The sequence below is a fragment of the Suillus fuscotomentosus genome (genome assembly GCF_016647785.1).
Source record: "Suillus fuscotomentosus strain FC203 chromosome Unknown F5891scaffold_3, whole genome shotgun sequence".
Classification (NCBI taxonomy): Eukaryota; Fungi; Basidiomycota; class Agaricomycetes; order Boletales; family Suillaceae; genus Suillus; species Suillus fuscotomentosus.
In genome coordinates, this window is record NW_024539515.1 from 1,650,717 (window position 1) to 1,674,215 (window position 23,499).

Sequence of the window (23,499 nt, forward strand, 5' to 3'; positions counted from 1 at the left end):
GGGTCCCACAGGATATAGCCAGCGTCGCGCACATGTCCCAGGAGGAAGCAACGGCGGTGTAGAAACAACAATACTGAGAGGAACAAAGAAATGCTCCTGACTGTATCTAAAAAGTTGTAGGTCGTGCGTTGCCTAGTCTGCGATACTTGAGATGGCAAGTGCATTCGACCCTAAAGGGGAAGCAGGTGCAGCGGAGATCTAGAGGTACGCGCTTCAGCGAAGCGTGAGAAAGCGCAGGTGCGCGCAAGGTACGAAGGCGCGGGAACGCGCGCGCGTATTAGCGCGAAGCGCGGGAAAGCGCGCGCGTGTAAGCGGAAATAAGAGAGACTAAACTTATGTGAAGATATAAGCAAGATAAAGGATGTGAGATGTGTTGTGCTAATGAATAGATTTATACTGCGACTTTCTAAGTAGAAAGTACTAGGTAAAGTTGGGTGAAAAGTAAGGTGTGAAAGGTAAGTAATAGTATGTACTGCTGGCGCTTATATAGCGCGCCTAAGCGCGGTCATGCGGAGCCGAAGCGCTACCGAGTAGGTATGTAAAAATATATATGAGTGAGAAACTATGATAAAAATAAAGGTGGAACTATGCTAATAAAGGAAATGGAAATATACGCACTAGGGAGCTTGGTGGACAGTGGATGGATGCATCTGGATGGCTGGCGCTATAGGGCGCGCAAGCGCGGGAACGCGCGCGCGCGTATACATCGTGAAGCGCGGGAATGGTGCGCGCATGGCGCGCGTTGCGCGGGAAAGCTGCGCGTCATATAGGAATCACTGTGGATGGTACACAGAGTGATGCTGCGAGTTGGTGCTGTATACTCCCTAGTGTAAAGCGCCATATCACACTATGAGATGCACGAGTCTCTACAGCGGGAAACGAACTCGTATTTCCGACGGGTGTCGTCTGGGATGTGAGAGTAGGCAAGGCAGCCAAAGGGGCGGAGGTAGCTCACGTCGGGTTTGCGACCGTAGAAAGCCTCAAATGGAGTCCGACCATCAAGCGCTGAGGAGGGGAGGACGTTCTTGATGTGAGCAGAGTGCAGGATCGCCCAGCCCCAGAAGGAACGCAGGAAACCACTCTGGTGGTGGCAGCTGAGGGCACGAGTGACGACGGTCTGGTGGCCACGCTCAGCAACCCCGTTTTGCTGGGGTGTGTAGGGCATGGTGACTTCATGCTCAATGCCCCGCTCCGCTAGGTACTCACTGAAATCCTTCAATACGTATTCCCCACCATTGTCGCTACGAAGACGTTTGATACGTCCGCCAGACTGAGTCTCCATCCATGGCACGAACTTCTTGAAGAGCTCGAAGACTTCGGACTTCGCGCGCATAAGATATACGAGTGAGTAGCGCGTGTAGTCGTCAGTGAACACGACGAAGTACGAGTCGCCAGTGGAGGATGCGACACTGACAGGTCCCCAGACGTCCGAGTGCACAAGTTCTGCAGGTGCCGAGGCTCGTCGTGCAGCGTTTGGAAAGGGAGATCGCCGGTGCTTACCCATGAGGCAAGAGACGCACTGGATCAGGTCAGCATCACCACTGGTGCTGTGGAGTGATGAGGAGGGGAGTGACAGTCCGTCAACGTGTTCGCTCGCTTTGAGGACCGTGGAGAATCCAGCATGGCCCAATCGGCGATGCCAGGTCTGCAGGGATAAGGCAGTAGGAGGCGACTGTGTGAGCATAGCGGATGCACCAGTAATGTACCGTGCAGCGAGTAAGTACAGCCCATTGCGAGAATGGACGTGTGCAAGCGGTGGCCCGTGTCCATCACCAGCACGAAGCATTCCTCCTTTGGAGGAAGAGATGAACGAAATGCACTCAGATGCGAGGCACGATACTGAGACAAGGGTACACCGCAGGTCAGGAACGTGAAGGAAGTCAAAATCTCGAATCGTTGAGGATTGCTCATACTGTAAGACGAGCCGTACAGTCCCCCAGCCAGGGGCTAGGACCTCATGATTATCGGCGAGTTTCACACGGATGGGTTCATCGAGCTTCGTGTAGTGGGCAAAACGTGAAATATCAGGCTCCATATGGGCCGTGGACGCTGAGTCTACATGAATAGAGCCTACAGGCATAGTGAGGGAGGACGAGATATTGGCAGTATGCTCTTTTAAGGTGAGAAAGAATGGAGGTTGTGGTATAGCGTTGGGTGAGGTAGCATCCGCGTTAGGTCGGTCTGCCAATGGAGATTCCGTGTTAGTGGCGACAGCGGGAGGGGACGAATGTGGTGCTGACTTCTTCTCATCTTTAGTGAGGCGTGCACGACATTGTGCCCAGATGTGGCCAGCCTTTTGACAATGGCCACACTTAGGTCTCCATCCCACAATCCAGCCGTCTCCCTTTGATTCATCAAAGCCCTTGGGAGGGACACAATCACTTGTCTTGGGGGGTGCACTGTTCCCTCAATGTCCAGAGAGCATAGCGACGTGCTCTGTCGTGCTACTGGTCCCTGCACGATGCAACTCCTGGGTCTTCAACCGATTCACAATGTCGTTGAAGTCCAGCGAGGCATCGCTGTTAACGAGTGTTTGGCAAAGAGGGTCGTAATAGTCAGGGAGAGCACGGAGTAGGATGTGCACGAAGATGGCGTCTGGAATCTTGTATTCCTCCTTCATAGCAGTAGCGCCAGACGTAGTAGAGGGTGGAGAAACTGAGGATGTGGATGGTGCGACTGAGAGTGCTGCGAGGTCCGACTTTAGGACAATGAGTGTCTGTAATGTCTCCGCAATGGACGTGCTGTCGTGTGCCTTTGGGACCGTGAATAGACGATCGAGGTATTGGTTGAATCGAATGGCTTTCTGGGGAAGATATTTCTTCTCCAGGGCGATCCAAGCAAGGTGCGGATTGTCAATATCACGTAGATAGACGAAGTCCTGTGCATCGATGGCGGTGGAGAGAGCACTGAGGGCGAGGAGTCGACGTTGTCTGTAGAGCTTCACCCGCTCGTCGTGTTTCTCCTTGCGGAGGATATTCTGGTCAGAGTCTGCAAGTTGGGCTGGTGGGGACGGTTCTACTTCGTCTCCACTGACATAGGACCATAGTCCAATACCGCCCGCCCACATCTTAAAACCTGTCGCCCATTGGGAGTAATTAGAGCCGTCGAGAGTGAGTTTCTCGTGCGGGTACTTCTCGGTTTTTGGGAGAGAGTCCGATGATGTCATAGTGATCGACAGTTAGAGGTGACACTTCGATATTGGTTTGGAACCCGGTAGGAAGTGTGATGGGTGAACGGACATTCGAGAAGTGCTGATGCGAGAGATGGGGTAATGCCGCTGTCCTTTCAGCCAGGGCTCATAACCTGTTGAGAGACGAGAACTAGAGTACGAGGCTCAGTCACGGTTAAAGGGACTACATTCAATGTAGTACTACGAACCTAGAGTACGAGGCTAATGTATATAGTGAGTATAATGGAATAAGAAAGAGGAAAAATATGATACATACCTCAGTCACGGTTAAAGGGACTGAGGTGCGTTGGCGCGTGTTCGTAGTCTTATATAGAGTTAGAATAGAGTTAGAATACGGTTGAAAACAGAAAGAGAAAATGAGTAAGGTACTGTTACTGTCTTGCATTCATATATGTCAGGACGTCATGACGTCCTGGGTGCCCTGGTGGTCAGGCGCACTCTCAACACGCCCCACTCTTTGCAATCCGGAAATCCAAATTACTTCACTTATGCTACGTGTGTGCTGTTAGTAAGTAACTATTTTTATTCTGTGACCTGGCGTCCGCTGTCTCAGTGGTCGTGATGCTACTTCCCTTCGGCGTGTGCCATCACAGTGATTGATTGATACTCACACTAGCTACTGTAATTTTTCATCTCCCGTATTGGCCGACCGTATGACCGTACGCCGTACCACTGAGGTTATCGAGGACACCGTATGATATATGGTACGGTACGGGTAGTAACCATATGGCTACCGTACATTGTATGGCCGCAACCGGATACAGTTACGGTGACCACCCCTACGTACTGCAATCATTAGAGTGAATAGCACAAAACGGTATGTATTAATGAATGACGTACGTGAACAGGGTTTGGTGTGTTGTCAAAACCATCTCGGGGTAGCCGATGAGAGAGACCTTGATTGGCTGATGGACAGGAAGCATCAGCCTAGAACGCATAAGCCTTTAATAAAAGTTTCACATGCAACGAGTATCGACTTGTCACGCTCAGACTGGTCCAAAAGAAAGTTGACCAGGCCAGTTTCTCTTAGTATCGCATAGTATATATCCCATGTGCACACATCGATATTCTCGCAGCCGCTGAGTAGTAGTAGCTGTCTATGAATCCATCTGCTGAAAATGACACGCATTTCACTGTATCTGCATGGAGGGGCGAACTGATGGCTGGCCGTTGTCGAAGTCCCATAATCGCACTGTGTTTTCGCTGGATGCGCTAACCAGGATACGGCCATTCAGTGATCATATACAGTGTGAAATGTCGGCGTGCCCTTCCAGGCGGTTCCAGCACTGCGATCTGCTTCTAGGTGGTAGTACTACTCCATTGGGGTGATCGAGACAAACCTGTCACAAAACCATTAGGTAATGCAGTGCCCAAATTTCCACGAACCTAAGGTCAGTATGTCGGACACTACTAGCTAGCCTGAGTAGGGGCCTCTACGTCGTGCGTAAGACTCACGAATGCCCGTGCGCGTACTCGGCCGCCGAGGCAATCAGTACACACTCATTTGTTGTGCTCCAGAGAAAGATACCCCGTTGAGGGTGTGTTAGCTAAAAAATAATGCAAAAAGAAAGTTAACCTTTGAAAGGTTAGATGCTCAGATCAAGCTGAGAGCTGAAAAATTGGCTATGCGACATTAAAGCAAGGGCAGCCCACGGAACGCCCTAGTAAAAGGCGAGGGCGTTGTCTGCTTGAGTTACCCTCTGTCGCTATCCTGTTAAGGAAATCTCAAGATGGCGCTAACAACATTTTGCATTTTATTTGGTAGACGGGTTTTCTTCCCATGCCCATCTTGGGAATCGTCAACTAATTACTCCGCAAACGACTACTACTAGTGTTCGCCATCGCCATCGAGAACACCCTTGTCATCATGGCCGATGATGAACTGTCACTCCTGGTATCAACGGGCCTACAGACCCTCCTGACTTCAGGCAGAATCTCAACGCCATTAACTTCAATGGATCTCCTTTTGGCTCTCATATCCTCCAGGCCATCCACCTCCGCCGCTCCAGGCTTCACAATACCACGCCTAACTGATCTAGCCCGTGTAGAAAAGGTACTCGACGCCCTCTCATCGAATTGGGACCATGGCTCCATCCTACTGTCCCATGAAGGCGGCGAGTTGTACATTACAGATGTCCATCTGGGAAATCCACATGTTCTTGAGGCTATCAATCCTCGGAAGCGCAAACGAGCACCCATAGACGAGGATGCAGACTCTGCTGCTGGTAACACACCTGATGAGATCTCGTCATCCAACGGAGAAAATGATTCTTCCATTTCTATGAACACTCCCTTAGGAAATTTAAGTAAAGATTTGAAGGAGGTCTACGCAATCCTTCAGAAGAGCACGGCAAAGGGCCGGCTACTTGCAGAACGTGTACGTGTACTACTGATGTTTATGTGCTGCGTTTTCTTGAACATTCAGCACTAGTTTCGATCTTTCAATGGTGGGTTTGAACCAATCTGCACCTACATCACCAAGGTAGAGTGCGCCAAATCTCGCTCCGAGGCTGATCCTTCCAATCCGCCTAACCATCCCTTCTGCAACCTCTTGCACTTCCGCCCTCTCATTCGACCGCACACAGACCCCAGCCTCGGACATTGCTCCTACCTCAACACGTGTTACTCTGAGCCGACATACTCACAATCACCTTCGATCACTCCTTTTCCACCTGGTACTGGGGCGCGCGTATCATTGCCGTCTGGTCTCGGTGCAGGTGGCAGGGGAAAAGAGAAAGCGCCATGTCGGTATTTACATTTCGAGATTGATTGGGACGAGAAGGATGGGCCCCTTGCTCCGGTTGATACATGGAAAACTCAGAGGTTAAAGGAACCTTTCAAGATTGAACTGGGGATGGGCCCTGATGGAAGAGACACGCAAGTGGTAAGTACGGTGGTTGTGTCTCGGCATAGTAGATGCTGACGTTGTTCGGCCAGCTTCCTCCTCAGTGGATCAATTGTGACCTGCGCCGTTTCGATTACTCAGTGCTAGGAAAATTCCACGTTATAATGGCAGACCCACCATGGGATATACACATGAGCGTGCGCGTCTTATAGGACCATTCCACCGTACGTGAGTCTGAGTGAATTTTGAATAGCTTCCGTATGGCACGATGACGGACGATGAAATGCGTGCCATGCCGATACCGACACTCCAGGACGAAGGATTGCTCTTCCTTTGGGTCACCGGACGTGCAATGGAAGTTGGTCGGGAATGCCTCCGAGTATGGGGGTACACTCGTGTCGATGAAGTAGTCTGGGTCAAGACTAACCAGGTACATGCCTTATAAACCCTCTCAACCCTTCTATGTACTTATATACAGTAGCTCCAACGCGTGATCCGCACTGGCCGTACAGGCCACTGGCTCAACCACACGAAAGAGCACATGCTTGTCGGTGTCAAAACTCGCACAGATGCTGCGGGGAACCTCATTTTCCCCTCCTGGGCGAACCGGGGACTTGATACTGACGTTATCGTGAGCGAGGTGCGCGAGACGAGTCGCAAACCAGATGAGGTGTACGGGCTGATCGAAAGGATGTGTCCTGGCGGGCGGAAGATTGAGATTTTCGGAAGAAAGCATAATACGCGACCTGGGTAGGTGGCAGCGAACGATTCCATATGATATGGTGTACTGACGATGACGCTCTGCAGGTGGCTAACGCTTGGGAATCAGCTGGGTCAGGACCAGATATTTGAGGAGGATCTAGCAGCACGGATCAGGGCGAGATACCCAGAACGTTTTATGTCTGTGTCTGGTCAAGCTATGATCACTAGATAGCCCTATGCATTTTTTCTCAATGGCAGCCTTCGGTCGGGTATCACTCAATGCCACTATTAGGTTGGCTTCTTGGCAAGTCTTACCCTGGTATTTCACACGGTACGCACTTCTCTATCATAATTTTAAACACAGATTACAACAACCATGCTACCCACTCGCGTTTCGCAACATCTGTATGATCCATGGGGCGTCTACGCCCCCTAGTTTTTATCTGCAACCATTATACGCTTGCTATTGATCATCCCCGAATAAGCAAATTCGCGAGCTGCAGCTGATGGGGCCGGGTTTGCTGTCGCTTCTCCTGTCAACGCATGTCAAATCGTGACAGCCTGAGCCTCGTACGTACCCACCCTTCTAATTCTTTTTCGTACTCAATCTCCTCATTACACGCCTCATACATTGTTCAACTTTGATTCTCCGTCTCAAAGTTCAGCGTATTAATTCCTTTCCTGTCGAATAATCTCCCTCAGACTTTTCATCCAAGAAGGTGAGCTCTCTTATTTACGGTTCTACATACACTTTCCTGATCATTGCCGTGCAACCTACCAAGTCCTTGAACACATCTAAGCTATCTGAGTGTGCTCATGTCCCATTCAGCGTCCCAGTGGGGTTCTCCTGCCGCTTCCAGGCGGGCCCTTCTCATTCATGGCATGACTATGTGCTCGAATTCGTGGGAGGGTATCGCTCAACTGCTGGTAGCAGAAGGTAAGTCAGGTGTAATTCTTTAGTGATGATCTTTCTAACAGATGATCAGGTTTCTTTGTTATGGCACCGAACCTCCTTGGGCATGGAGGGAGATGGTGCACCGACTATCGGATATCCGACTTTGCAGAAGACCTCCGACCATATTTCGCCATGGACACGTCCTACGACGTGATCATTAGTCATTCTTTTGGATGCCAAGTGAACTTGTCGCTCTTGCCGTTCTTGCCCAAAACAAAAGAAACCACGGTCATACTCGTTGATCCTCCCCTCGAGCTTACAGAAGCGCAGGGCAAAATGAATCAGAATCTGTTTTTAGAGTTGACGAAGAATATCAAAACCGCGGAAGAGCACATGGCTGAGCACCCTGCTTGGTCACGACGCGACTGCGTGTTAAGAGCGTTGGGAGTGGCAATGATCGATCCCAACACTATCGAGGTTTTTCGGGTAATGTTTCAGGTGTTGAAATTGGATGCGTTGCTGACAGGTTCTGCCTTCGCATCGAACAGCGAAACACATCATGGTCTTCCATTGCACTCAAAAACGTACCACCTCACGTCAAGATCACCATTCTGGCATCAGATCCGAAGCTCAGCGCGAATTGTCTCTTGGAGCACATCCCTCGTGACATCGAGAGATTGGATGTTAAACTCCTTACTGGCATCGGTCACTTCATTCAATATGAGTGTCCAGATGCTATTATGGATGCAATTCCCCTACCAAGAATAAAATTGTAAGCTGTGTAGAGAAGGGATGGTGTTCTGCAGTGTTATTTTTGTTTATGACGATCGCCTTCGATCATGTACTTACTTCTCAAAACCCCTTGTTGTTCCTAATACCCTGAGGCGTGTCCCCATCTAACTCTCTTTAACTAGTATCCATAGTAGGTCTTGGTTCGATCCACTACACGCGAGCAACTATACACCGGACCGGCCTGAATGCCGACTCAAGAGTACGCGGTCGGCACGATTGTTAACGACTTAGACATATCGTCACTGATCCTCAGATCGGGTTTACTGTTCGACGCCTGAGCAGTGCAGATTGTTTTCCTTTCATCAAATCATGTATATTGTTTCGTGGCACCTCTCGATAGTGATTTCATCGGCGTCTTGTGGTTATTCCAATCAGGATATGCTCTACATCCTTTAAATTCCCGCCATTTCCTACGCGCTGGGCATTTCAGTACCCGGGCTAGTCTCGAGCCTAGTGACCTAGCTGAAAAATTTTACTGTGTGCACAACTGCACAACCCGCACACGCTTGAAATACTTTTTACCACAAAATCAATTTCCCAGCCCGCTGTTCGTACATAATGTCGTTGACATTTTCCCGCTATCCGGTGACAGAGTAGCCGCCCGAGTATTATTGCTCTTAGTATTATTATTAAAGCCACAATCATTTGATCAAGTATTTATTAACCTCTGACCTTACTATGACCACTGTTCCATCTGCAAGTCAGTGGGGATCCCCTACTGCAAACAAAAGAGCACTCCTTATACATGGTTTAAACTCGTCCTCGCACACTTTCCACCGTGTTGCATCGGCGCTTGCAGCCAAAGGCTAGTTTTCTTCGCTCGAGGATTTTGATAGCGCTTATCTTTTGATTCTGACACCTTAGAATACTTGGTAGTTGCTCCAAATCTTCTTGGACATGCTCTCAGGAACACTGGAGTTGACTTCAAAGTCCAGACACTGGCAGATGACCTCTTACCGTACCTTCAAGCTGCCGAGTATGATATCGTCATCGGCCACTCAGTGGGTGCACTCGTGGTACTATCGCTTCTCAAGTACCTGCCAAAAATTAAACCTACTTCGGTGGTTCTTATCGACCCATCTCTGGAAATAACTGCAGAGCAGATGGTGAATGGGAGAGTCAGGTTCTCCACCGATGTCAGAACCAACCCCACTGTAGAAGATTATATAGCATTGAATCCTCTATGGACGAGAGAAGATGCTATCTGGAGAGTGTTAGGGACCCAGATTGGAAGATCGACCAACTCCGATGATCACATCGATGTCAGTGTTTGCGAGTGGTGTTCTAGAATCAAGGGTGCTGATGTTTGAATCGGTCCAGGGTAACGTGCCGTGGTCATTTTCGCATCTGATCGCCGACAAGCCCGCTGCTACTGCATTGACGATTCTGGTTGGCGAACCTTCCAAGCTTGAGTCCATCGCAAAATTCAAAGAGGTTAGAACGGTGCTCTTTTCAAATGCCTCGCACTGGCTTCAGCATGAATTCCCGGAAGTGATTGTCGAAGAGGCGCTGAGGAATATCCAAGAGTAGAACAATTGGGCTTGCATGGTTCCAGTAATCAATCATTGCCACAAATTACCTTGATGTTACGAAAAAGAAAGGGGCGACGAAATCGCAAAATCTACTGCAAAAACGTAGCTATAAGACCCATGGTAGCACCCCAGATTCTCAGCCAACATTAAGCCGTCGGAATTTTTGGACAACTCGCAGTGACTGTGCAACCCGCGCCATCTACTCTTGTTTCCAATGACCTCCAAATTCAACCTCAACTGCTTAGTCTTAGGCGACCACCCCAGGAACATATTCCCGGTCAAGATTACATGGACAGATACTGTTGGCGACCTGAAAGGTTTGATCAAGGAAAAGAAGCCTGCATTTCGCGACTGGCTGCAGACACTCTCCAACTGTGGAAAGTGAGTGATCTGATACTTTGGAAGGTCGACCTACCTGTCGACGACACCCTCGGGCGTAATCATCTCGACGAGCTTGAACTAGATCACAAGACACCATTGTCGCCTGTGGATGAGATATTTGAGGTTTTTGACAGTCCTCCTCAACATAAGCACCTGCATATTGTTGTCCAGCCGCTACCTGCTGGTGAGTTGTCTGTCGATATCGCCTCTTTCATCCATACTGATCGCGGTGTGAATCCGTGTGATTAAGGCGTTTCCCGCAAAGCCAGCCACCTGTCAATCAAACTCAATTGCTTAGTCTTAGGCGACCACCCCTGGAACATATTCCCAGTCGAGATTATATCGACGGAGGTCGTCGGTAACCTGAAAGATTTGATCAAGGAAAAGAATCAGCATGAATTCAATAATTTTGATGCTAAGAATCTCAAGCAATGGAAGGTGAGTGATACCTACAATCAGATGCTAATGATCTGATATTTTGGAAGGTCGACCTGCCTATTGACGACACCTTCGATGGTAATCTCAACGAGCTCGAACTAGATCACAAGAAACCATTATCACCTGTGGATGGAATGTTTGAGGTTTTTGACAGTCCTCCTCAACATAAGCACCTGCATATTGTTATGCGGCATCAGTAAATCACCAATGTTGCAATACCATTTTTTCCCTCTCTATATGAATGCGTCCTACATTGAGGTTGGCCGTTAATAGACACATATTTGCGACTTCAACGCGACAGTGGTGGAGGTCCATAAGCACCATATGGTGCTCTAAGATGCAATCGGTCACTGCTTTTTGAGCCTGACAAACTTTGCGTCTCGAAGTTAAACTTGAATGAACGTTACCTTTAATCAGAAAACCCAAAGCTCATATATGCAAGCGCTCATACGTGACCTTCACTCTTGCCTCTGTTAACATCCATCTCTTGCAGACGACCACTGCCACAATGACAATTATCTTTTCCTTGTCGATCTCTTTCAAGTATAATAGTCAGGAAAGACTGATCCATCAACCTCGCGGCCCTCGCCACGACTTTTCCTTGAATTTAAGTTTCATGGCATTCAGGAGCCTGGTGTCCTGGGCGTCTAACGAGAAGCTTGAGGCTGTGGAGCAGCACCGAAAGCACGGTACACATACCTGTGCAGCTTAAATCAAGATGCCTACAAGCTCTAGGCCTTCGGGCTACAGCAAGTCCATTTTGATTGCGCTTGATCACCAACTTCCAGTAGAATGGCAGGAGCAACCCAGCTCATCCAGTCTAACATTATAAATAGCGGCGTCATGACAGTCGCAGTCTTTCGTAGTGGACGCCGTAGTATGGAGCGGTATGGTGGCGGGTCGGGAGATACCAAAGAGGACTAGTCGCTTAAATTTTCTTTAGATGACGCATTGCTCGCGAGTGGTTCGCTACTAGGCTCGTGACCAGCCTGGCTTACCAGTCTAGTTCGCTACCATGAAGTTTTGGTCAACTGTCGCGTTCGGTATTCCCCGTACGTCTGCCGTCACTGGGTGAACATCATCGGCAAAACCGAGGTGATCAACTCAGTGAGCTCACTACGACTACCATGACCACTGTTCCGTCTGCAAGTCAGTGGGGATCCCCTACTGCAAATAGGAGAGCATTCCTCATACATGGTTTGGATTCGTCTTCGCACACGTTCCACCGTGTTGCATCGACGCTTGCAGCCAAAGGCGGGTCTTCTTCGCTGAAGCCTCATTACAGCACTGATATATTGTTTATATGACGATCATAGGATACTTGGTCATTGCTCCGAATCTTCTTGGACATGCTCTCAGGAAGCCTGGAGTTGACTTCAAAGTACAGACACTGGCAGATGACCTCTTACCGTACCTTCAAGCTGCCGAGTATGATATCGTCATTGGCCACTCAATGGGCGCGCTCGTGGTATTATCACTTCTCAAGTACCTGCCAAAAACTAAACATACTTCGGTGGTTCTTATCGACCCATCTCTGGAAATAGCTGCAGAGCGGATGGTGGATTGGAAAGTCAAGCTTTCCGACCATAGCAGAACTAACCTCACCGCAGAAGATTATATAGCATTGAATCCTCTATGGACGAGAGAAGATGCTATCTGGAGAGTGTTAGGGACCCAGATCGGAAGATCAACCAACTCCGATGATCACATCGATGTCAGTGTTTGTGTGTGGTTTTCTAGAATCGACAGCACTGATAGTTTGAATTGCTTCAGGGTAACGTGCTGTGGTCATTTTCGCATCTGATCGCCGACAAGCCTACTGCTGCTGCATTGACGGTTCTGATTGAAGATCTGCGATTTAATGGCGCTTTGAAGCTGGAAACTGTCGCAAAATTTAAAGACATCAGAGCCGTGATTGTTCCGAATGCCTCGCACTGGATACAGAATGAATTCCCCGAAGTGATTGTTGAAGAGGCGCTAAGGAATATTGAAGAATAAGACGATGGTTAATTAAAACTTCCATGTTTCGACTACCATTACCTTGATGTAGAACAGCACAACCCTGAATAAAACATAGCTTTAATCGAAGAAAACCTCTGCATCTTCATCCCATCCCAATGTCTCTGTAGCGATTCCAAGCTGTCGGAGCATCGTACCCATGGTGTTCCGTGTTTGTTCATCATCTTCTGAAAGGATCTTGTTGGTGTAGCCTTCGTCCAAGGAATTCTCCACAGCAGTATCCATCTCGTTCTCCGGATAGCCTTCGCGTTTGATTCCAGGGGAGTCCCAACCCCAGTTCGAGTCCCGTGAGCCCATCTTGCCCCTACCCCCGTCCCAACCAACACCGTCTCCCTTGTTCGCAGAACTTTTCACCAAATCCCAAAGCTCATATGCGACCTCCCTCCCTGCCTCCGTCCATTTCTTGATGAGCCTGATGAGTGTATTTTCCTCATCGTTTTCTTTCACTTTGACAGCGCGCTTAAGAAGTTGTAATTTTCGTTCTAGGGACTGGACCGTAGGTGTCAGTCGAATCGATGATCCTCTTCCGGACGATGCTGAAGCAGAAATGCTTAATGGAGATTTGAATTGTGACGCCGCTTTGAGAGTGCGAACTCTGGTCTTAACTGGTGTAACGGACGGAGCTACATGGGCACGGTGATGTTTCTGAGGTGTGAGTGGTATTTTCGGAGCTGGCGGTGGTGCGGGAACAATCGGCAAATGGCTCTTGGACTTTAATAGATCCCCTGATGGCGCACCCTCATCCTTGTTCGGCATCAAAGGTGAACGAAACGGAGTGATGAGTTTCCGGAACTGCCGTTGCTGAAACGCCAAGGTGGCGCGCTTTGGAGCTGGTGGCAGATGTCCTCTACCATCGTGTGTTTTCTGCAAGTGAACTCGTATAAATGATAGCACACCGTCAACAAGAAAAACCGTTCTAACTACCATGCGTTTAGCCAACCGCGTATCATCTGGGCTTTGTGATAGGTTCTTGTCACGCAGACCAAGGACACCAATCTAAGCATATATTTTTAAGCCGTTAAAACCGACCGAGCACTCTACCCCACCTCTCTTTCCGGTCTGGATCGCTTCTGCGGCAATGGTTTAACTTCCTGAATGTTGGAGGCGCCCTCGTTAGTTTTTGGGCTTCCGCCATGGATGGCGAGATCGTGGGGCTCATGCTATAATCCATGCAATTGATCATAACCGGGCTTCCGAAGAAAACAACACAAACCATTTGTCGCTGTTGATATGTGTCAGTATCATCATGATCGTTATATGCTTCCTCTAAGGTATCTGGGTAAACACCGTCCGGAGAACTGATGAGATCCTGATCGTCTGATTCCATTCTCATAGCCTGAAACTTGTCAGCAGATACACAAAGAAAACACGGCGCATATACCCTGTCTGCAACTTTGTAATCTCCAATTTCGATGAGCGACGACTGAGATGATGCGAACGGGGACGAAGAAAAAATATGGGGAGGGCTGGAGCTGGGAGGCAAAGAATACGACCGTGCGTTGTCCGGTGAGGTGTTCGACGGCGCTTCGTCATCTACTTCGCGTGACTGAAGGCGAGGTGGTTGAACTGTCCCAACACTATACTGGAAGCGAATCATCTGTAGGTCGCTCGTGCTGTTCAATTCAACATGCGGAGTACCTCTCCGTGATATAAGAGGAGAGAGAGATGCATTGATGGTCTGTGCGTTGTCTTAGCTTGCTCAGATAACAGCAAATCATGTAAGGCTACTTTATCTGTTTGAAGAATCCCTTCGTTGGCGGTAATTCCGGACATTGCTGATGTATTTGACACGGGTTCTGCGACGTGAATCGAAGAAGATCATAGGTCATTGTAAAGTTGATACGCTCCTCAGTAGTATTGGCAGAGACAAATTACCTATATTATGTTCGGAATCCTTCAGGTCACTCGACTGTAGTAGTGGAGGAGAAAGGTCAGGAGGTAGCTGCGATACAAGCGACTCTTCAGCCAACTGTGCATATATATGGACCAATTAGCACCAATAAGTCAAGTACAGGTGGACTATGTGCTTGCCTGGTAGTCCTCTGAAGGTGGCCTTTCTTGCGAGCATAATGGGTCGATGAGGACCTGGGTATATGCGCATGGTGTCGCGCCAATTTCACCATGTGCATCCCTGAAAGCGACAGTATCAGTACTAAGTCCTGTCACCTGTTGTTCAGTAGTTGTTTCCATATCTGAAACAATGAAATGTGTAGCTGTAGGATAATGAGCCCGCACTTAGTGAGTGAATGGTAAAGAGAGAGGTCAGGGACCGCGTCTCATCAAGACCACGAGAGTGGTCACGTGCTCACAAAGTAGTCATCTATATTTGGATCGCAAGCTTGCACTGTGTAGTCACAGAATATCGAAAACAAGTGTGGAAGTTCTTTTAACAAATGCAGATAGGACTACTTTCGCACAGAGCGGATACGTGGATCACCCCGTTCTGAGCGTTTTCGTAATTTTTCTTGCCTTTTGCTGACCGTTTCCTTCTCGCCACCCCCTTCCGCGGCCTGAGAGCTCGCACCACGGGACCAACCGAGCATTGGCCCAATGAAGTTACTCCATAGTTTGTATGCGGCGTACAATGGGATCTGGTAAAGCAAGAGCAATTTATAACATGAGGTGAGGCCACACAGGCACTTACCACAAGGTAGAACCACCAAACCCAATCACCGAACGCCCCACTGCTGATCTGACACGCCCCTAGACAGATAAACTATGTGTTCAGCCAAACCGTTAAAGGCACATCAACTCACATGTGACATAAAGTATATCGAAACACCATTCTGTTACTCCCGGTTGATTAAGGTCTTCTCCGGGAGAGATGAGTGCTCCAGTTGTTGGGTCCCGTCTTGTAGTGCCCATCCTTTCAAGATAGCGTGAAAGGAATAAGGCAGGGAGATACGTCACAACGTAGAGTGCCAGCGAGCCCTTGGATGGAGGAAGAGAGCTTCGCCGGAATAAAAGACGGAAGACTGCAGAGAGGAGGGTGGGGATGAACATTCCAAGCCTCAGATTTCGGAGGGCCTGTTCATTCTGTAGCGCTGAAAAATTTGTATGTTTTCAAAGAGAATTGTGGTTGTATGATGAAATCGTACCAATTCGTTTAGCTGCTCCGTGAGCCATGATGGTGGATGGCCTGCAAGTGTACTGAACCCAATTTGTGCACGCGTCCCTATAATTTTAAATTAACTTTAGCTCCGAGTCGCACGTCAACTTCGCATCTCGAACTTATAGTTATGTCGCAGACAAACTGCACAGAGGTAGTGAGAGAGGCCGTCCAGGCTAACAAGGACCACCAACACGCCTTGAAAGTATACACGGAAAGACTTGAGGCAGAGCTTCAAACTGTCGACAAACTTCTGGTATGTCGTATTCTGCATATTTCGCACTCAGTTTCAATGATAACTTCTAGGAACCTGCTGATGCTAATCTGGATGGCGAGCCAGACATCGATGTCGGAGGCTCCATCATCATTCCAGGCTCCGTCAAGGCATCTGGACTCTTGACCCCCAGTGAATTGCTTTCAGAGGTGAGAATAGCGCCTGCTTGTTCCTCTACTACTGAAGATTTCCCCTAGGACTCCCCCTTTTACGAAGAGGCTGCGCGGCGCAGTCGATATCTAAGCTTGACAGAGGTTCATCCCAGTGCGTTATTCGACCCATTACGCCACTTATCTCCCTAATTCGTAGCTGCAGTGACCAAGAAGGACCTTGAGGCTCTGAGAGAAGCTGTGAGGACCGAAAACTACCGCATGCATGCTCTAGATGCTCAACGAAAGTTCGTCTTGCTCTATGTATGATATCATCTTATCAAATTCTCTCTTAGAGGCAATCCTGTTTTTACAAGTTTGAGTAATCAACCGTCAAACTATCTCGAGTTGAACAAGGAGGGTCTTGATTGGGATCGTATCGCGGAGAAGGTATGTTTCATAATATCATATCCGCAACTACCTGTTAACTCGCGTGCGCCAGGTCTCTTCATCATCCATGTATACGCGTACACCAAGAGAGTGTGAGATATGCTGGTTGGGTGATCAGCATCCATGTTTCAATCATGGCCCTTGGACACAAGACGAAACTACCAGACTCAAAGGGCTCGTCGCCGAATACGGGAACGAGCAAGTAGACTGGGAGGTCGTGGTAGATAAACTCGGGGTATGTCTACTTTTTGAGCTAACAGAAAACGTGTGACAATCTACACATAACAGACCCACCGAACGCCTCTCGACTGCATGATACACGGCACAACGCGAAAAATTCATTTGTGGACACCAGATTCTGACGAGCGTTTATTGAAAGCTGTTGCTACTTTCGGTCACGATAACTGGTCTGTAGGTATGTGTCTTGCAACATTGCGCTTTTGTATCCACATTCATCAAATCTACTGCACAGTCGCCTGTCAAGTCTCAGAAGATGCTACCCCTAGCCAGTGCCAGAACCGTTATCAACGCACTCTTGACCCTACTCTGAAGCACAAAGCATGGTCTGATGAGGAGGACTCACGCCTACGTCTCGCAGTCCGAGCGTACGGTACTTCCTGGGTGAATGTCGCATCCGCCATCCCAGGTCGTCATAATGATCAGTGTCGTGATCGTTGGAATGATATTCTCAACCCTGCGATAACCAAAGGGAAGTGGACCGAAGAAGAAGACCAAGATCTTTTGGCCATAATACAACAAATAGGCACTTTGAGCTGGAAGGAGATCAGCAATCGACTAGGCAGCGGGCGCACCGATAGCATGGTAACATTCATTGCTTCAGTGGCCTATGTTTCCTTTTCATTTATTTTACTTTAGTGTCGAAACAGGTATAATAATCTCCAACGGCCGAAGACCTCGCAACCAACCAAAACACAATCTCAAACAGCAACTTTCAGCGTCATCGCTCAACCCTCAATGGACATGGTCGCAGAGTCATCTCGAGCAGCATCTCGAAAGAGAAAAGCATCCACTTCTGCCGATGAGTCCACTGAGGTGAATGAATTGGTGCCTATCGAGGAGTCAAGTTCCATGCCCAGACTCCCAGGTATTCACGTGACCACAAGGACGACTGATTCGGCCATAATGTTCCTTGAACCGGTCATCAGCGTCAACCCTGAAACTCACAAGAAACGCACTCGAGAAGTTCTAGGCATGACCAAGAGCAAGAGCCATGAGAAGGCGAAGGCGAAGTCAAAATCAAAATCAAAGTCAGCAGATCCTGACGTTAGCACCACCCCTGAGGGCGTTGGCGACATATCAACGTCTACCAAAAAAGTGGGAAAAAGGAAAAAGGTTGATGTAGAATCCACATTAAAAGAAATTCCAGCCAAGAAGGCTCCCCGTCCTAAAGCCCGACCTGTTCGCAGCAAAAAGAATGCCGCGCCTGGTACCATGGTTTTAGATTTAGGGCCTCCTCCTGTTTCAGGTACGTGCTTATGTTACCATACTGTCTCAAGATATTGACTCCCTTCACAGGGGACAATAGCGGGACTGGTGATCAAGCTGGGCCGAGCACTCTAGGTCCTGGAGTCCCCGGACTTGTGGTCCAGTGCTGTCATATAAGTGAATTAGGCTTAAGACCACCATCGCCATCGAACCGAATGGGATAGGTGCTCTTGAATGTTGAGTTCATAACAATGTCTTGCTTGTCATTCGAGAGTGTCGGTGAGCCTGAAATAATATAATACATGCATAGAAGGTATTTCAACCGTGAAATCGTATATTACGGTTCATTACTCGACACTCCGTACTTGTGTGTGTGTCGATCAATATTTAGCTCCCGGTCAGCCCACTAATATATTCTACCCACTGGCACCAAGCCCGTCCATTAGTACAAGGGCGGGAACATCACGAGACTGCTAGCACGGTGTCCCCTGTAACTGTACTGAAGGTCAGCACGATACTCGATCAACTTTGTGCTTTAATGACTGACCCTGGATATTTTGCATATATACACTGCCGGCAATCATCCCAGTTTCTTGTACAATCCCTACACATGGGGGACGCACAAGTTTTGCACGAATGCGCTGCCTCAGTCCATCTACACCGATGACAGTAGTAGCGACCACAACTAGAGCACCTCGATAAGCTGGGTACGCAGTCATCGCAGATATGGCGACGGCATATCCCGCACTTCTCAGTAAACCGTGGATACGAGAGTTGAAGCTGTTCCGTATCGTTCTCCTCTTCGATGCAGTCATCACACAGCCTTGTCCTACTGCAAACTGTACAAGTCTGGATGTATGCACACCAGTCCTGGCAATATACAATTTTGCAACTTCGGCATTCGATGAACGGCGTCCCGGATGGGTCACCTGCGCAGGGTCCGCACAGCCATGTCCGTGAACATGCGCATGTACGTCCTCCTGGTTCACAGTCTGAGCAGACCATGTCTCGGAAGCGATTGCGATTACGGGACCAACAGTAAACGTTACCACAGCGGCGCCACGCTGAAGCAAGGTCATGGCGGATGCAGTTCCGACAAGGAGCGATCCTTGGAGGATGCTCGTGGCTAATCGACTGGTGGTCGTCCTCAGTATCTGGGTCTCTGATAGGAATGATGATTTCGAACGCTGTGTGGTTAGGTCTAGGGGTCCGCTGAGCGTCGCCTTCAGGCCGTCCAACACACCAGCTCAGTGACTCCATGCAATACCACTGAGAGCATATTGGACACTGGCCAGTTTGAGGTGTTGCGCAGGGAATGCAAAAGAACTCTCGGTCGTGGTAAGAGCATCCTACGACTGAGACGATGGAAGATGCCTTGCAGCTTGAGTTCTCGCACGCATGTATACCGCAGACGCGGCATCGGATGAGGTCGTGGGAACACAGTGGGCAGGCAGTAATGGGGGCATCACGTTCCAGCACCGCTGGATCTACAAGGTCCAACTCCACAAGATGGTGCAAGAAGACCTAAAGGATATGATATTACCACGGAGACTTCAGGATTCTGGGATCACCAAGGAATATCACGAGCATCGCACTTACGATTGCGTTCTCTCTGCAACGTTCATGTTCTTGCTTCCTCTTAGTCTCTTGCTCCTGCCTTCGTGATTCTTCATCCTTCTTCCACTCATTCACTTGTTCGGTTATGAAAACCTTCAATGCGTTTTGCACGCCCTTGTCTGCGGGTAAGGGAAAGTCTGGGATGCCCTCGGAGCCCTGGGTGACATCCCTTACCACCATATTATTGAGATCAACTGAGAAGCATATGATCTTCTGGCGTGACAAGGGATCGAGCCTGGAAAGATGAAGACCGGAATGTTCCAGGACACCAGTGGTAGCATTCAAAATAGCAAGGAAGGACGAGTGCGAGGGTAACATCTCATCCGGAGTGACTACACCGTCTATGCTATCGCGACTGGCGAGAGCTCTTGCAATCTCCACAATCTTGGGATAGATCGGGTGGCCAGCTCCGACATGGCGGAACTGCATGGTGTTCAGTTTATGGATTGTGATATTGATGACCGGAGGTGGCATGTTGGTGGTCGGAATGATGGGAGCGTACTTTTTTACAGTAGACTGATCATTCATATAGTTCGGACATTTTGTCGGACACTGGATGCTAATATTATTAGACTTCACGCGTCATGAAGTAACCTTTAAATTTGCCTAACGTCATGGAGTAAGATGGAAACAATCAAGGAGTCATGACAAGGACCAGACCCGCCCAAATAGATTATTGGATCGGGACAAAAAGCAGGACTAGACGCCCACAAGGCCTAAGTATATGTGAAATCAAATGGTTAAGCAGAAACTTTCCAACGTTTTCGTGGGTACGTGGAGGCTTCCCAGTTAACAATATGACCCAGCAATTCGCCATCTTCTTGCCCGAGATTATCTTCTGTTGCTGTGAGCAGATTCTTTAACGACTCCTGAACCAGCCCTGCAGTCTTGAGTTTCCTTTCGAGTGAAGGAAGCGCGGCTTTCTTAGGGGGAGAGGCCTTTGAAGAACAAGGTCAGTCGATATATTAGAAGACACACAGATGGGCTCACTGGTGTTCTGAGATATGTATGCTTCGGTGGCAATGCGGGGAAATGGGTCGGAAGCTGACGTAGAGTCCCTGGCACAACGGGCGGCATATTCTCGTCATCTGAAGGAAGGAGTTCGGGCGACTGCGATCGTGAAGGTGGCATTTCAAAAATCGGTTCGGCTGGTTCAGCTTAATCCACAGTCAAACATTCAAGTCAGCATGGTTCAACATTACGTACCAGAAGCTTTTGTAAATTCTGCAGCGACTGTGCGTAGATCCTTTGTTTTCAAATCTCGCTCTTCGCATGCCATTAGCATGTCCTTTGCTATCGGTATTGCGCGATTGGCAAGATTAGCGTACTGGTGGGCGCGTTCATATAGATTCTGAATGACTGCTCTCTGAGGTGTGAGCTCGATAATTAATAGAATAAAGGGCGGCTGCGTACAGGTTACGACTTCTTTCTCTAGTCTCTTCAACGCGGGGGGTTCTATTGAATCATATTCCGAGGTCTGTAGCTGGGCAAGGATGAGCCGTTGCACTTCTTTGGAAGCTATTTCTGGAGAGATATCCGGTATGATCTCAGCGACTGCCACGCTTGGTTGGCGCGGAGGCTGGACATGAAACTGATAAGTCGAGGCTGCTGCTGCCGCTGCTGCTGGGGGCGGCGGCGGGAATCGATGGGGATAATGCGCCACCGCTGGCTGAAGCAGCTGGGGAGGTCCTGAACCAGTTGCATATACGATAGGATAAGGCTGTTGATAGGTGCCATAGCTTTGCTGATATGGAACGAAATTTGACATGATAGTAATGGAAAGTCAGATTGGTCAATGATGTTCACACGTCACGCTCACCCCAGTAGTAATCATGTCCCTAGGTTCATACTTAGCTGCGACAGCATCACGACCTTTATATGCCGTGCGTGGCCGTGCGGCACCGGTAGTCCGCACCTGTGCATCTCTCTTTCTCTCATGTTCGCCCTACTAATTTTTCTACTTAATTTTTTCAAAATGGGCGATGCAGCCGGAGAGATCACATCTTCTCCGAACGTGCCAGACTCCAGTAAGGATTCCGCGGGGCCAGATGGAGTCCCAGACGAGTCTTTCCGCACGAGTAGGCCAGATATCGTTGGGTCTGACGTTCCAGATGCCCCGTTTCCAATTAAATTGTCAGGCCCCGTGCAGCATGGATTTGGTAGAGGGAGCAAAGACCTCGGATGTCCAACTGGTATGTTCCCAGACTGAATCTTGATCGAACTAAATCCACGGGTATGAACCACAGCAAATCTTCCTGACGATTCCCTCCCACCCATGATCGATGCAGGGACAGGAGTCTATTACGGCTATGCCCAGGTTACCCCTTCTGATGGATCATCATCATCTTTATCTGACCAAGATGTATGCGTCTTGCCCATGGTCATGAGTTTTGGGTGGAATCCCTTTTACAACAATAAACGCAAGACTGCGGTACGTCTTTTCCCCCCTTCTTTGAACCGTCCTGAATCATGGCGCCCAGGAAATTCACATAATGCACGAGTTTAAGACCGATTTTTATGGATACGATATGAAGGCTCTAGTTTTGGGATATATCCGTCAGGAACTGCGTTACACTTCACGAGGTGCGATTGTGCCTGGACTACTTTCACCCACACTGACAACTTTCTACTCACAGAAGCACTTATAGAAGACATAGAGTTTGACAAAAGGGTCGCACTCAAGTCAATGGCAAGGCCTGGTTACGAGAAATACACGACAGACCCTTTCTTCACGGTTTAGGCCACCCCTCGGATGGAATGATTGTGCTATAACCATAACAGATATCACCAACGGAGCACAGGGTATTTAGAGCGCTATGATTGTAACACATAGAGTCTTGCCAGCCGGTGCGGATATGCATTGCGCTGTGGAGCGAAAATATATGATATTGCCATTGATTGACAAGACACCATGGAGATCCTTATCGATACTTCCTACCTGCAATGAAGAAAGACTAGTGGATTGCAGATTAGCAGACTGGAAGAACCCTGCTTGGGAGTGCATGCTGCGAATGACCATAATTGATTCAGCAGATACATCACAATACGAACAGCGCACAATACTATAGTCGTCTTGCTTTCTTTGCCCTCGTCCCTCCAATCTTTATAGGTGTCCTGTCCTCCACTACCACCACTGATGCCCGAATATTATCTCCCTCAGAAGTCATGAACGCCTTTTGCACCGCTTCCCTCCCCCACCCGAACCCCTTAAACTTCAGCGCAAGTGTGACAGGCGACACACCACCATCCTTGAAGTTCGGCCTAGCTATTTCCTCTTCGACGCGCTTGAAAGCGCGCACAGCACATTGGTACCCCGCTTCATAGCTGCTTTTATTCGCTCCCTTGAAACCACACGAACCACTTGTCCACCATCCGTTCTTGACAAGCTTGCCGGACGGATAGGTGAAGACGACGCGGCAATTGTTGTGTGTAGTGTATACGTGAAGGTGATAAGGCTTTGAACGCTCCGCGATGTCCTTCTTTGGTTCCCTCTGCATTATTGCAGTTATGGGGTTGTAATATGTATTTGGGCCCATCGGAGGCTTGTCTAGTGGAGGAGCAGCCGAGTCTTCACCTCCCCACATGTCATCGGCGAGACTAGTCCCGAAGGAGGCAGGTCTTGAGAAAACTGCATTTTCGTGCAGGCCAGCACGATGGAGATACTGTCGTGCGGCGCTGAGCACTGATGGTCTCAGTTGAGCGAGTGAGACCATGTCTAAT

At 48.9% G+C, this 23,499-nt stretch overlaps 12 protein-coding genes across 12 annotated transcripts; 6 read left to right on the forward strand and 6 right to left on the reverse strand.

Annotated features, from left to right (window-relative positions):
* Positions 1-4,988: 4,988 nt before the first annotated feature.
* F5891DRAFT_373255 (MT-A70-domain-containing protein) lies at positions 4,989-7,049 on the forward strand. Its single transcript, XM_041371599.1, has 6 exons — positions 4,989-5,567; positions 5,622-6,074; positions 6,128-6,232; positions 6,289-6,465; positions 6,517-6,785; positions 6,843-7,049. Exons 1-6 carry the CDS (start codon positions 5,058-5,060, stop codon positions 6,967-6,969), a joined length of 1,641 nt encoding a protein of 546 aa, XP_041233042.1. The 5' UTR covers positions 4,989-5,057; the 3' UTR covers positions 6,970-7,049.
* A 1,915-nt stretch (positions 7,050-8,964) lies between these two features.
* On the forward strand, positions 8,965-10,050 carry F5891DRAFT_1001881 (Alpha/Beta hydrolase protein). Its single transcript, XM_041360210.1, has 3 exons — positions 8,965-9,229; positions 9,289-9,686; positions 9,745-10,050. Exons 1-3 carry the CDS (start codon positions 9,103-9,105, stop codon positions 9,952-9,954), a joined length of 735 nt encoding a protein of 244 aa, XP_041233043.1. The 5' UTR covers positions 8,965-9,102; the 3' UTR covers positions 9,955-10,050.
* On the forward strand, positions 10,051-10,975 carry F5891DRAFT_1169607 (uncharacterized protein; the record flags this gene model as incomplete). Its single annotated transcript, XM_041365490.1, has 5 exons — positions 10,051-10,273; positions 10,318-10,337; positions 10,362-10,521; positions 10,588-10,775; positions 10,823-10,975. Exons 1-5 carry the CDS (start codon positions 10,171-10,173, stop codon positions 10,973-10,975), a joined length of 624 nt encoding a protein of 207 aa, XP_041233044.1. The 5' UTR covers positions 10,051-10,170.
* A 720-nt stretch (positions 10,976-11,695) lies between these two features.
* Positions 11,696-12,814, forward strand: F5891DRAFT_373276 (Alpha/Beta hydrolase protein). The gene is made up of 3 exons (XM_041371600.1): positions 11,696-12,029; positions 12,092-12,489; positions 12,549-12,814. The coding sequence occupies exons 1-3, from the start codon at positions 11,903-11,905 to the stop codon at positions 12,771-12,773; spliced, it is 750 nt and encodes a 249-aa protein (XP_041233045.1). The 5' UTR covers positions 11,696-11,902; the 3' UTR covers positions 12,774-12,814.
* Positions 12,717-13,922, reverse strand: F5891DRAFT_373368 (uncharacterized protein). Its single transcript, XM_041371602.1, has 2 exons — positions 13,719-13,922; positions 12,717-13,658 (listed from the first exon to the last, which is right to left on the reverse strand). Exons 1-2 carry the CDS (start codon positions 13,719-13,721, stop codon positions 12,855-12,857), a joined length of 807 nt encoding a protein of 268 aa, XP_041233046.1. The 5' UTR covers positions 13,722-13,922; the 3' UTR covers positions 12,717-12,854.
* On the reverse strand, positions 13,603-15,037 carry F5891DRAFT_373279 (uncharacterized protein). The gene is made up of 7 exons (XM_041371601.1): positions 14,826-15,037; positions 14,670-14,763; positions 14,523-14,590; positions 14,176-14,472; positions 14,008-14,130; positions 13,719-13,954; positions 13,603-13,658 (listed from the first exon to the last, which is right to left on the reverse strand). Exons 1-6 carry the CDS (start codon positions 14,982-14,984, stop codon positions 13,832-13,834), a joined length of 864 nt encoding a protein of 287 aa, XP_041233047.1. The 5' UTR covers positions 14,985-15,037; the 3' UTR covers positions 13,603-13,658; positions 13,719-13,831.
* Positions 15,038-15,099: 62 nt separating this feature from the next.
* F5891DRAFT_1001884 (uncharacterized protein) lies at positions 15,100-15,952 on the reverse strand. The gene is made up of 4 exons (XM_041360211.1): positions 15,893-15,952; positions 15,551-15,838; positions 15,439-15,497; positions 15,100-15,385 (listed from the first exon to the last, which is right to left on the reverse strand). Exons 1-4 carry the CDS (start codon positions 15,918-15,920, stop codon positions 15,200-15,202), a joined length of 561 nt encoding a protein of 186 aa, XP_041233048.1. The 5' UTR covers positions 15,921-15,952; the 3' UTR covers positions 15,100-15,199.
* Positions 15,953-16,033: 81 nt separating this feature from the next.
* Positions 16,034-18,297, forward strand: F5891DRAFT_1181750 (uncharacterized protein; the record flags this gene model as incomplete). Its single annotated transcript, XM_041366058.1, has 10 exons — positions 16,034-16,159; positions 16,210-16,326; positions 16,375-16,441; positions 16,493-16,574; positions 16,623-16,716; positions 16,769-16,951; positions 17,005-17,131; positions 17,189-17,538; positions 17,593-18,202; positions 18,263-18,297. The coding sequence occupies 10 exons, from the start codon at positions 16,034-16,036 to the stop codon at positions 18,295-18,297; spliced, it is 1,791 nt and encodes a 596-aa protein (XP_041233049.1).
* Positions 18,298-18,495: 198 nt separating this feature from the next.
* Positions 18,496-20,645, reverse strand: F5891DRAFT_373489 (uncharacterized protein). Its single transcript, XM_041371603.1, has 4 exons — positions 20,391-20,645; positions 19,762-20,331; positions 18,710-19,686; positions 18,496-18,656 (listed from the first exon to the last, which is right to left on the reverse strand). The coding sequence occupies exons 2-4, from the start codon at positions 20,305-20,307 to the stop codon at positions 18,605-18,607; spliced, it is 1,575 nt and encodes a 524-aa protein (XP_041233050.1). The 5' UTR covers positions 20,308-20,331; positions 20,391-20,645; the 3' UTR covers positions 18,496-18,604.
* Positions 20,391-21,547, reverse strand: F5891DRAFT_1137268 (uncharacterized protein; the record flags this gene model as incomplete). Its single annotated transcript, XM_041364828.1, has 4 exons — positions 20,391-20,717; positions 20,770-20,936; positions 20,986-21,138; positions 21,193-21,547. The coding sequence occupies 4 exons, from the start codon at positions 21,545-21,547 to the stop codon at positions 20,520-20,522; spliced, it is 873 nt and encodes a 290-aa protein (XP_041233051.1). The 3' UTR covers positions 20,391-20,519.
* A 207-nt stretch (positions 21,548-21,754) lies between these two features.
* On the forward strand, positions 21,755-22,519 carry F5891DRAFT_1125320 (riboflavin kinase; the record flags this gene model as incomplete). The annotated part of the gene is made up of 5 exons (XM_041363955.1): positions 21,755-21,806; positions 21,840-21,971; positions 22,026-22,210; positions 22,260-22,362; positions 22,416-22,519. The coding sequence occupies 5 exons, from the start codon at positions 21,755-21,757 to the stop codon at positions 22,517-22,519; spliced, it is 576 nt and encodes a 191-aa protein (XP_041233052.1).
* A 322-nt stretch (positions 22,520-22,841) lies between these two features.
* F5891DRAFT_939785 (uncharacterized protein) lies at positions 22,842-23,276 on the reverse strand (the record flags this gene model as incomplete). The annotated part of the gene is made up of 1 exon (XM_041374243.1): positions 22,842-23,276. One exon carries the CDS (start codon positions 23,274-23,276, stop codon positions 22,842-22,844), a length of 435 nt encoding a protein of 144 aa, XP_041233053.1.
* Positions 23,277-23,499: the final 223 nt, after the last annotated feature.